Source organism: Phascolarctos cinereus, unplaced genomic scaffold, assembly GCF_003287225.1.
Source record: "Phascolarctos cinereus isolate Bilbo 61053 unplaced genomic scaffold, phaCin_HiC Scaffold_3;HRSCAF=262, whole genome shotgun sequence".
Lineage (NCBI taxonomy): Eukaryota > Metazoa > Chordata > Mammalia > Diprotodontia > Phascolarctidae > Phascolarctos > Phascolarctos cinereus.
Window position 1 is genome coordinate 213,976,112 of NW_027555736.1, and position 12,891 is coordinate 213,989,002.

At 38.2% G+C, this 12,891-nt stretch overlaps 1 protein-coding gene across 3 annotated transcripts in view; it reads right to left on the reverse strand.

The window, feature by feature from the left end:
• Positions 1 to 924: 924 nt before the first annotated feature.
• Positions 925 to 12,891, reverse strand: part of FLRT2 (fibronectin leucine rich transmembrane protein 2) — a 118,662-nt gene continuing 106,695 nt past the window's right edge. For all 3 annotated transcript variants that reach the window (XM_021000305.2, XM_021000308.2, XM_021000306.2), the window contains exon 2: positions 925 to 7,894. In XM_021000305.2, the coding sequence (XP_020855964.1) occupies positions 5,503 to 7,488 (1,986 nt within the window). In that variant the 5' untranslated portion in view covers positions 7,489 to 7,894 and the 3' untranslated portion in view covers positions 925 to 5,502. The remainder of the gene's footprint in view (positions 7,895 to 12,891) is intronic.

Genomic DNA, 12,891 nt, shown 5'->3' on the forward strand with positions numbered 1-12,891 from the left:
GAGCCAAAATAGCCCAGTCATGGAGCAGATCAATGGCCAGAAAAAGGATATGTAAATGATCTATTAAGTAAAGAATTGGTTTCTGAATAATAGAGTCAATAGATAAGTAATGTAAATCTAGGGGGATATATATATATAGAGATATATATATATATATATATATATATATATATATGTATATATATATATATATATGTATATATATATGTATGTGTGTATATATGTATATACACACATAATTATATGTCTATATGTCTATATAATGTGTATATATATTATACACTTAAGTGTATGGGTATAACTTAACCCATTGAGAACAAAAAGTTTAACTGGATGTAAAGCAACACAAAGGAAGGAAAGTATGTACTTAGAACTATGAAAGGAAGTATGGTATACTATAAAGAATGAAGTCAAAAGATATGGGTTTGTGTACTAGCTTCAACCACTTAGAATAGCTTGGGGAAGACATCAAACCTGTTTCTTCATCTTGCTTGTACTACTTTATAGAGATGTTGTGAGGAAAATACTTCAGAAACATAAAGGGTTGTATACACATGAGCTATTAACAAATGGTGTATATGGCATTTGGCATCTGGAGAAGTATTCTATCTTTGATGCAGAAAGGTATTTATATGAGATTACTTTATCCCCCTATAAAAGGATATGCCCTGCAAATCAGTGATATTGGAAAGATACACGTAGAAGCACACATACCCTTGTCAGGAAATTAAAAAGCACCTCAAAACCAAACATGAAGTGGCCTTCAAAATAAAGGTGTATATCATGGATTGAAGAAAATGAAAATCCTATCAGCCAATTTATTCCCATCATCCTCCTATATCACCCAGAACCATTTTTCATTTCTCCTGTTCAAAACAACTATGATTCCTGCATTTTAATGAACCAGCTCAAATAAACACAATATTTTTTTTAAAATAAGTCTTTACTTAATATATCAACAAGGTACTGTATAGCGTAGAGTGAAGTCTTGAAGTTAACATGTGCAACATGGTAGGTCTCAGAAGATGTATAATGCAGGTTTTCCAGCCCCTTGGAGTTCCATGTCAAGGTAAACAAGAACCAAATCAACATGTGGCTCAATTAATAACAAATCATCATGATAAACTTTTAATAAGTATACTTTATGCCACTCTGCTTATATCAGGGACACACATTGGCCTAATGCCTCATTTTGCCTCTAAACTGATACACATTTTACATCCTAGGGAATAACTTTCCAATGCCCCAGGGAGGTTTTTAAATACCAGAAAACTCTATGACCTCTACAGCCCTGCTTTGTGCTAGTCTGGTGGGTGTGCTACTAGAGAAATAATAACAACCAAGTCTTTTGATTCCATTATATGTACAGTATCACTGTTTTGCCAAACTTTATTCAATCAATTTCCCCTTGCAACTACAGGGACCAAAGCGACTCCTGTCGTACCACTGGGGAAGGATGAAAACTCCAGCTTCCTTGTGTGAAAAGAAGCATCAGGCAAGGCCACATGAGGCTTAGCACTCGAGTTATTTTTGTTTTCTCTTTGGGGCACTCACTTCTGTTTTGCTTTTTTGTATGGCTGGAAGATAAGTCATGAGTAAAACTATTATTCTCATGTTCTAAAGTAAAACTTTAATGTCTCCTCATTATAAATTAGAATAAAGAAATGCTATGAACAAAGGATTAAATGGAAATTAACCACTTCGCTGTCAATAGCTGTGGCTGAACCCGCTGCTGAGATTGGTAGATAAAATTCATTATTTGTTCTCCCCATGGGTTACAACAATATTGCCTTGTGATTTGTATGGATGCTTTGCTCACAACATGAAGAAGTTTTCTCCCAGTGGGGAGGTATTTTCTAACGCCCATGAAATGACTAAAAAGATTATGATCTGCTCCAGTAGAAAATGGAGCTGTAATATTAGCTCCTTCATTAGTTTTTTTTTAAATTTTTTTCTCAGACCAGTCATATTGTATTTTTTTCACCTTGGGGGAAACTCCTAATATATCTTCCACAAACATTCAGATAATTAGAAAATATAATAATGCTCACAAGGGAGAATGAATTTCACTTGCAGTATTCTTGTTCAGAAGCCCTGGGAAGGTAAAGGCAGGGAAACACCAGATGTCTCTTCCTGCTAACACATGCAATGAAGTTGCAAATTCAACAGACAAATGTAGTTGACACTGGGAGGGAAGGTTGCAGCATCTCCATCATCAAATCTCTTTTCCAAACATCATCAGTATTAAATGGCAATCATGGATATGGATAATGACTGTCATTAGATATTGATTTATTCCTGTTCTTTTTAACATTTCTTCTTTGCCAGGATAGAGTCACATACTTCTAAAATGTATACACTATAAATCAAATTAACTCAGTTGGCTAAAACATTATACCGTGGAAGTCAAGACCATAGGTCTTGCTTTATGTGTGAACCAGTGAATATCCTTCTGCTTTATGGATTTGGCTTCCCACTTAATTTTGGCCACCTATCTCCCAGTGTATATCGACCACAGGAGGGACCAAGATAGGACGCAGACAGGTTTGCACAAATATGGCCATCACTTGAAACATAATTTCAAACACAAGTCCTATGGTGAGGCAGCAGCAACATGGGTCCATTATAGAACAGAACACTATTACATCACAGAATCTATGCATTTAGTGTGAGGTGAAATTCCCAAATACCATATTCAAAAAGAATTCTGTTTTCAATAGAGCATTTGCTATGTCATACAGAAAATCAAAATAAGCAAGGTTAATGGTAAATGAAACTTTTACAACTCATCTTTCTAGCATAATGGGTATGGTACCCATTCAGTGAACTGTAACTCATTCTCTAGGCCAAGAACTCTGTTGTATCTGCTAGTGCCAAATAACCCCACATGCTGTGTAGGCCACAGGAAGATTTAAGAAAATGGGAAACTTACCCATCTTGAGTTTTGAATCTCGTTGGCCAGAGGCCCTTTGGGAATGAAATCACGTGAGGATAAATAAGTAGTATTGTGAATCTATATTTAACTAGAAGCCAAAGCATTCTTCCTGAAAATATATTGTTATCTATAAAGTCTAAATATGTTGGAGACTTGAAGTGATTAGGTAATTAAGTGAGATCCCCCTGGGTATTTAGCTGAATTTTCCAGACTGGGCTCTTTCATTGCTCAACCTAACGCCTTTCACTCTTATTGTAGAGATAGTATTAAGTAAGCAACCCAAGTGCTGAGCTGCTACAATACAACGGAAATCTCAGTCACTCCAGAATTCATACAAAGCCTGAAATTTCACCTTGGCTGAATGCACACTGGTGCACTGATGTCTATAACAATATATAGCTAGTTACAATTTTTTTTAGTTTGTTTATCCCAAAGGGCCAAAGGAGTTAAAACGTACTGGGGAGAGGGAAAGTATTGAGGAAATAAGGCTTTTACTATAAAGAAAAAAAAACTTGCATAGCATTTTATACCTAAGGTTATACAAAGAAGACACATCACAGCTTATTTTTTTCCTCTAAAAACAAAACAAAATAAAAACAAAGACAACTCTGTGACACTTGCCACATGGCTCCCTAAAAAAAAAAAAAACAACTGTTACAGTAAGAGAAATAGAAAACACATAGTACAGAGGGAGATTTCTAAATTTAATTTTTTAACTAGAACTTCAAAAGGATGCAAACTTTCAGATAATGCCTACCATCTCCATCCACAGCCCTTCTACACCTTGGGGATAAAAAGGAGAAAATGATTTAGGCTTTCCAAGGATCTCATGGAATCTGTAAATAAGGGACAGAGCTTCAAAAACATAGCATATCACACTTAGATAACTCCTCTCCTAATCCCCTTTTGCTCTCTCCCGTGCTCTGACAGGACTAGGCAGAAAACTTTATAAAACATCCAGTTTGCTCATTTTTTCCATCAATTAAATGTAAACTGCAAAATGGAAAAAAAGTCAATGTATTTGTTGAACCTGGAAATTGCTTGGGGGCGGGGAGAATATATAAATATATATAATGTTTTGGGCCAGCACTGGTAGGCCTTAATAGTGACCTCTAAGGTCCCTCCTAAATCTAACTCTAGGATCTATGATCTACTATTAGCTGTGATAACGGACACGAGTTTCATAAGCTATAGGTGCACTTGGGTGAGTCTTTGTGCATCCCAGAGTGTCATAAATAACTTTTCCTGAAAAACTAAGGAAAGATGAGAACCAAGTGGAGTATAATTAACATAATTTTGTGGGTTCTTCCCCCCAAAAAATGTCTGAATGGAAGACAAGAAATTGAGAGAAGGAAAGGCATGAGTTTGGGCTTTGTCTACATGAGACCAACACAACTGGCTTAAAAGTAAAATATTAAGTAAAATAACCATTTCAAGATTTTTTTTAACCACATGACAATGAAAAAAAAAACACCTAACTTGAATGGTTTTTTTTCCTCCACTCAGTTGCTTGGTCAGTCATGTAGACACACAGCCTTATTGAATTTCCCAAAATAATCTTCTATATCAAAAATAATTTAATTCAGTATTTCTTTTATGCTATTGTGTTAGTCTCTCTCTTAAAACAATGTATTGGAAAACTTTTCAGTTGAATTTGGTTTAGCCTTATACTTGATTTGAACATAAACACTTTCAAATGGAGTTGATTTTCTTTCTGAATCATCATTTTGGCAATACGTCTGAATTAAATGTAACTCTGGTCTCTAACTCTGTCAAATTATATAGGGTTGGGACACTATGATGATTTTTTAAAAACCATTTACTCAGCCAACTCCAAAGTTTTCAAGCTTTTTGAAATTTTAATTAATCCTCTTGGGCTTTGCCAAGTGGGCCAAATTATCTCATGAGAATGAAGTTCTCTCCTTGTGATTCAGCAGTTATTTCCTGCACTGGGTCAAACCAGAATTTTGGTACAATTTGCCCATCCCTAATTTTGTAATTTCGACTTTCACACACTCCCACCCGAAAAAACCTGGGAAGTGCAGAAATAGCAATGGAATTGCTTGGTTAGATTTTTTTAAAAATAGAAATTAAATTATCCTGTACTAATGAATCCACTCTAATTTGTACTTGGACCTTGACCAGTGGCTCTGAAAAAGAAAATGTCTTTTGACAGCTTCGACAGCAAAATGGTTAATGTACATTGTACAGAAAAATCACTCTTTCCTTTGCCATGGCATTGGGTTCTCATTGTACAACCCTGTACAGTACTTCAGCAACTTTTTTTTTTAAAGATTTAAAAAGCAAAGAGTTACAAAACTGTTTGCAATTAACTTGAAATAGAAAAGATAGCACTTTTTTTTAAATCCCATTATATAGTACACCGTATAAATTACAGAGTATTCAAATGCACAAATGCATCTGTGTAACATTTATCAAATGTAATTTGTGTGTCTCTATGCTCACACGTGTGTGTGTGTGTGTGTGTGTGTGTGTGTGTATGTTTGTATGTATGTATTCTCCAAGAATTTCACTGTCCGCTTGGTGTCTCCCTGCCCCCCTCGATATCACGTGTGACAGTGCTCCAAGTCTGGAACGCTGCTGTTGCAGTATCTCATGTTGTTGGGAATGTGGCAGTCTGTGTAATTAATGCCCCCATTTGGGGTGTAAATGGGCTGCAGTCTGAAATCTCCTTTAAGGAGCTGATCGTTATTTAAGGAGACAATCTGAAAGCTGGTTTCTGTCATCTCCAGGATGGAGTTGTCCTTTTTGGTGCCCGCCTCACAGTAGTCGTCTTTCCGCCGGCCCCGATTATATTTCCACTTCTGGGAGGTGTAGCGCCCCTTTTTGTGCATGTGCCAGCAAAAGACGCTGAGCAAAACCACCAGCACAAATATCACTGCACCCCCAATCAAACCTGCCAGAAGAAAGGGGGAACCCATGTTGTGAGAAGTTGTCTGCTCGTGACTGGAAGCTGTGTTACTACCATTGTTTAGATGGGAGGCATGAGTGGTAGCCTCTGAACAAATGGTGTCTTCTCCAGCTCGGTAATTAAAAGCATCCAGCGGCACTACGCACACCCGATAGGTAGACTTGGGCTCTAAATTGATCAAACTCAGATGCTGCTTTTCACCACCGACTATCCGTTCTTGAACGATGCCCCCTACCAGGCTGTGACCCATTTTCACCCAGGTGAGTTTGTATGCCATCACAGTAAAGAGAGAAAGCCAACTGACTTGAATGGAAGTGTCATTCACAGCATGGACTGAGAGTTGGATCCGTTCAGAAATCGGAGGGGTCACCCTTTCTCTGTCATCCCAGTCAGGCACAGTGGGGAGGAGTTTAGATACAGTGGGCGTCAGAGGAGTATAATTTCTACTAGGGGTGGCTGCAGACTGAGTGGGAATCTGTGTGGTTGGAGGAACAATACTTGGGGGTGGGGTAATGAGAGATAATCCAGGTGTAGTGGTAGGGCATGACAACAGATTCATATTCAGCTCCCTGACAGCCATGCCTCTGACCTGTTCTGGTCCCTGGCACATAAAACCACGTACATTAAGAGATGAAGGAATGAATTTGAGCCACTCTGTGACCCACTTAATACCGCAGTCACAAAACCAAGGATTATTCCGTGCAGTGAGCTGCTTCAGGTTGGAAAGATTATCAAAGACCCCTTGAGCCAGCATCCGCAGCTGATTGTTGGAAATATCCAGCCGTTCCAACTTGTGGAGATTGGAAAATGCCGTCAAAGGGATATGGTTTATCTGGTTATCCTGTAAGTAAAGCTTGACCAGATGCGTACCTGGGAGATCAGGTGGAGGGTGGGACAGTGAATTCCGCACGATAGAAAATTCCTTGAGCTTTGAGAGATGGCTGAAAGTCCCCTCAGCAATACCCTTATTGGTAAGGAGATTGCCATCCACAATTAGACGCTCCAAACTTGTGAGATTCTGAAAGGCCATGTCTGATATAACAGCAATTCGATTTTCATCTACCCTCAGTTCTTGTAAATCCACAGGGAGCCCAACAGGCACACTGCTCAGATGGTTCTTAGACAGAAACAACAGCTTGAGACTTACAGCCTCTCGGAATGCCCCATCTTCCACACCTACTGTAGAGATGGAGTTGTCATCCAGGTGTAGCTCTTCCAACTTCAAAAGCTGAGCAAGAGCTGCTCGAGAAATGGTCTGAATGTTGTTTTCCTGCAGGTGCAGAACCCTGACATTCTTGGGCAGGTTCATGGGGAATTCATCCAGTTGGTTGCCATACAGGTAAACTGTGTGCACCGACCGTACATTGTGCAGTTCTGCAGGAAATCCGGCATTATTAATTTGGTTATTGTGGAGGTAGAGTACGGTTACGCCCTCCGGTATCCCAAGAGGCACTGAGGTCAAGCTTCGCTCATTACAGTAGACAAAGTTCCGGTCACAGCGGCACACACTAGGGCACGCCATGTTTTTAGAAACCTGCATGTACAGCCCCAGGGAAATGATAACCCAAGATTTCAGAAGCAAAGCCCCGTGGCTAGGCCACTTTGTAGTCTTTAGGCCCATCTCTGAAGTAAAGAAACAAAATACAGAGTGGCTGGGGGATGGGAAATAATAAAGGCAGGTGGCAAAACTGAAAAGGCAGGGAACAGGTTCTGTTAGTGTCCAACACTCAAGCAACGGTAAAGTCCTGAAGGAGAAGAGTAAAACAATCCTCCTGCTATTGTTTTCTGGTAATCAGCTAGGAAAGCCCCAGTCTCATCATCCTCGAGTTGCCTTCTTTACTGCCTTCCTCCATGTGCATGGAAATGCAGTAGATAGGTCTTTTTTTTTTCCCCTAACAAGTGATACGTGATGCCAGCGTGCTCACTACCAAAGGAACCACAATGGACTGGCAAGGCTTCTGTCTTCAGTTGTAGTTCAGGTCAGTGTTGTTCAGCCTGTGAGCATCTCAATTCAGTCAATTCTTGGTCTGTTGTAGAACAAAAAGAGAGAGATGTCAGTAAAACTGGTGACAGGAGGAATAGTAATCATAATGATTCCCTACTCCCCCTCCCTTTTTTTGAAGGAAAAAAAAAGAGATTAGAGTTAAATAGGTATAATTGGCATGAAAATCTACCCTTAATCAAGGACACATGTTGGATAATGACTCTAAATTGTGCTTAAAAATATGGATATACAGCAGGGACTTAATGACTGAATGGATGAAATGCAAAATAAAAACCATGTTTATACATTCAACAAGCACCACTGAATCTATGACCTACGGACCTCTCTGCTTTGTCACATATCTCCCTGTAACCTCTATCCGTACGCCAAATGATGTTATATAAAATTACTGAAAACATATCTATTTGAAATTTTTATTGGCTTTTTTGGTTTATTTATGTTTTTTTTATTTCAAGAAGGTAGACAAAAGCACAAGTCAGACTTAAATTATAGCAAGATATAAATAACAATGCATCACATGCGGTCAAAAAATCAAACAATTCCTTCGAAAGAGTTATCATTAGACAAACAAATGTGAAATAGCAAGCAGTTCAGTTGAAACTGCTTAATTCTTCCCCTAATCCCATTCTACATACCACATCTCACGAGCATGTAAAATGTCTCCCCTCCATTTGTATGAAAGAAGACAAGAAAACAACAACCCCATGCTCACCCTTCAACAGCCCAGGTCCTGAGTAGAATGAACTGAGGCCCTCACACTTCCAAGTCAAATAACCCTACTCTCAAGTGAGCCATATACATGACGTTACACGACAGCATTGCAGAATCCAGGCCCAGGCATAAGCTCTTCCCCCACCGAGTTAGCCGGTTCCCTGGTATCCCCAAAGGAAGAATTGTCTCAGCTCATTTTGTTATGGTTGAAGGAATATTTGGGGAAATTAAGATACTTTTAAGAAACCAATTATTCTTTCTTGCACACAATTTCAAGCCATCAATTCTGAGATGAAAGAAATAAAGGAGTTAATTGAAAGGTACCGGTTTTGATTTCCCTATAAAACCAACATGTCAGGACACGGTAAGCTGTGTGTCTCTTAATTCTCACCAATATAAAGAAATTGAAGCCACTGAAACCTAAAAGCACAAAAGAATTATTTGAGGCAGTTATTTTAACAACCTGAAGAAACTCTATTAAAAAAAAGGAAAAAAAAATAACAACCAGCAAAATATGATATGAGCATCATATAATTTAAATGCCTGAGGAGCTATATAAGAATTCTGCTTTAGAAAGTAGATATATATTTCTGCTTTCTATTTTAATGTGTGTACATATTTCTGCTTTATAATATACATGTACACACATATGTATATATACATGTATGCAGACATATGTGTGTATGCTTTTTTAAAGGATCATCTTGTTTTAGAATCAAAGCAAAGGAAAAAAATAGCATTATATAAGCTGGCATTCAGAAGCAAACAAGTGCTCTGTCACTGAACTATAATCATTACCCTCCAGGAGAAAAGGCCATCTAGATCATCTAGATCATAGATCTAGAGGAGGAATGAACCTCAGAGGCCATATAGTTCCTTCCCCTCACTTTGCAGATGAGGATACTGAGGCCGAGGAAGATTGACTTGCCCAAGGTCACACAGACCAGCATCAGAGAAAGGGTTAATCTGCAAAGGGAGACACAGCAAAAAATCTGAAGTACCTTTGATAGAAACATTTTTTATTTTATCAACAATCACTAATTTAATTCTTAAATTATTTCAAGATACACAATGGCTTTATACACAATGGCTAACCACTTCATTTATTCCAATATTCTAGTGTATTAAGTTTAAAGAGAATAACAGTATGTGGAGTGGCCGTTTAAGGAAGAGTTATAAGCTATTTTTCCCAACCCCCACTCCCAAGAGTTAACCAGAGGTAGAATAGTTCAGTGAACTCAGGAAGTTAAGGGGTTCAGATCTAGTCTGGCCAAGGCACAGAAATTCTTAAGAGGTCTGGTTGACTCTTGATCATAGAGGAGTTACACCTCTACCACTCTGTGAATGTCCTACAATGAAATTGCAGGTCAAGTTATATACAGCCTCTGCAATAATAGAAGAAATTTATATAGAGATCCAATGGGGCTAAGAAAATGTTTGCAAAAGTTACTTTATAAAGAAATGTTAGTTGCATTCAAGAGGTTCTACTTTTTAATAAAATAATCCACCCCCCCATAACACCTCTTGTCAAATAAAATTTCTGGTTCTGTTTGCAATCAGCCATCAGCAAGATTGAAAAGGCAGGTTAGGTTCAAAGCACATTTCTAGCAATGTTGAAAGATCTGTCATGCATACACTAGTAGTGCAATATTTTCTAAAAGGCTACCCTGGGGACTCCAAAGTAGGTAGGTTTAAAAAAAAAATGGATGTTCTGTAACCGTGTTTATGAGCCAAGATATTATAGCCTAAAAAGAGCAAACTCTATGCTTAAAGATTACCGTACATACTTAGAAAGCTCATCAAGTATCAGACCCCGAGGCTAACATAGTCGGAAATTCACAAAGAGCTCTGGACTATTCCTGAAACTTATCATTATGCAACCAAATAGTAAATTTTCCACTTGCTGGGCTGTGTCTTCTATAACTATAGAAGAGGCCCCATCAGCCACCCCAGGGCTGAAGGCCTTGCTCTCTTGCAGGCCTATTTCACTCATGAGTGGCTCTTTTATAATTATGTGTGATGACGTGATACTGAAGAAAGCCCCTAACAGGATTACATGGTTCAAACTGTCACTGTTTATCCTCTTTAATATGAGTAGAGCCCTATCTAGATCACATTGAGTTGATCGACCACAGCAAGTTCAATTCTCAATAAAGGAATTCTTGGATTCTAATTAGGAATCTTCACAAAATTATACTGCTAAACAGTTCAGATCAGATATGATCCAATGATCAGAAAGCCTCAATGCACATGCCATTACGCAGTATTTCCGTTAAAATAAAATGAACTCTGTAAACTCTGAAAACACCTCAGAAATAATCATTTTCCCACTCCCCCCCCAAAAAAAGTCAAATAGGACCATCACTGGTCCATATCTCTTCTGTCATTTCTCAAAAATAGCTCTTTCTGACTCCTATTCTGAGGGCAGAAAATGTCTTATATTTCAATATTAATATCAACTTAAATGCAAAGAGGAAAGTCAAATTATGTTCAAACAATCTATGTTAGTCTCTTGTATCAAATGAACTTCTAAGAAATAAGAGCTGACAATCACTTCTTGTCAGAGAAAATGGACTATACCTAGTTTACACAGTAGAATACTAGCTAAAAATCAATATCTAGGGTAGAATCAGCATTGCCTATACAGCTGAAGCAATAAGGTGTATAGAAAGACAGCTCACTGGCAGAATAAAGATTCTACTGTACAATGATTACCTCTACTTGGCCTGATTCTCATCATGCTATTAGCCCTCCCTGATGAGAGTAAACAGACCCATGTTGCTCAGCAGTTAGCTGTTTTAAAGTCGCAATTTTTTGTCAAGAATAAAAAAGATCTTCCCCCCACATGATGAATTTCATATGTTGAGAGCAAGGTTTTCTTTGTCTATTTAAATACTAAGCAAGTTCTTCCCCATCCTCCCTTCAAGGAAACTTAGGAGTTTATTAAGAATTATTGAATGGAAGGCATTGGATAAATACAGGAACTTGCATTTATAAGAGACAACACAACGTCAAAAGCCTGAGAGTAAACCAGCACATAACAGATGCTCTTTGGCAACTCTAAAATGCTTACCATGCCAGCCTCTTACAGATGACAGTAAAGCAAAGACGCTGCTTTAATTTCACTATTTTCAGAGGTTCTGGGATGCAAGCACATAAATCTTTTAAAAGCTTTTTGCAAAGAGTCTCTTTCTCTTAGCTCTGTTGGGTTAGTTGAAGAGCTTGATTAATTTCAGGAGACCATATTCCAAGAGTGTTTAATAAACTAAGATCATAAAAATCATGGTACAGAAAACAGGAATTGTCCGCAAGTGCTACTGACTGCTTTATACAACAGTACAAGGCAAATCTTAATGGCTTCAGCTTTGGTTGTACTTGGAGAGGACAGTAGAGTTGTGTCAAGGGCTACAAATACAAGCTGACCTGAAAAGTCTTCCCAGCATTACAAAGATCTCACTGCTTCTAGAATCTTGTGGTCATTTGGTTCTGTGCAGAGACAGGTGTCTTAATGCAAAATGAGGAAGTTTGAGGATACTATATTCTTTATAACATGTAGGTATAGAAACATCCCATGATGGCATTTTAAAAAATCTGTGGACACCAAAAAGTGACCAGTAGGTTAAGCTTCTGCACATCCCCAAAGATGAGTTAAGGATACTGCATTTGAAATCTATGATCTACAGCTAGTCAGCTACTAAGGCAGAATCAGCAAAAATAATTTAGAAAAATAAAAACAAAACAAAATGTAACAGAGGTCCGATGCAGGTACAGACCTCATCAGTTAGTGTGGAGGACACAAGATCATTGCTTGAGGTCTGCACATGCACCAAACTCCCATTAGAGACCAAACCAAAGCAAAACAAAAAATACCCACCACCCTCTAAGCTGAAATGATTCCTTTATAGAAGAATCTGAACCAAATTTCTGGAAAATTCTGATTAGATGTTTGTTTTCCTAAGAACATTCTTAACACCTCAGAACTTCCTGGCTCCAGCCAGTCTAGAATTGGAAACATTAAAATACCACCAAAAGGGCCATTCTCCTGGCAAGCAGAAAATGCTGAACTTACTTAAAGAGGAATCTTCTTGTCGTTTCCAAACCAGTTAGTTCAGATAACATGAGTAAGTTTAGGACAGTAACCAAATATTAAAACCATGAGCAAATAAACCTGAACTCCTTGCCTTTGGGGGCGCACTTGATAGTACCACATATTGTCCACAGTCAGTACACAGAGGTCCTATTGATAATTCCATAATCCCATGTAAGACTTAAGTATGGTCTATGACACTAAGTGTGGCACTTAACTGT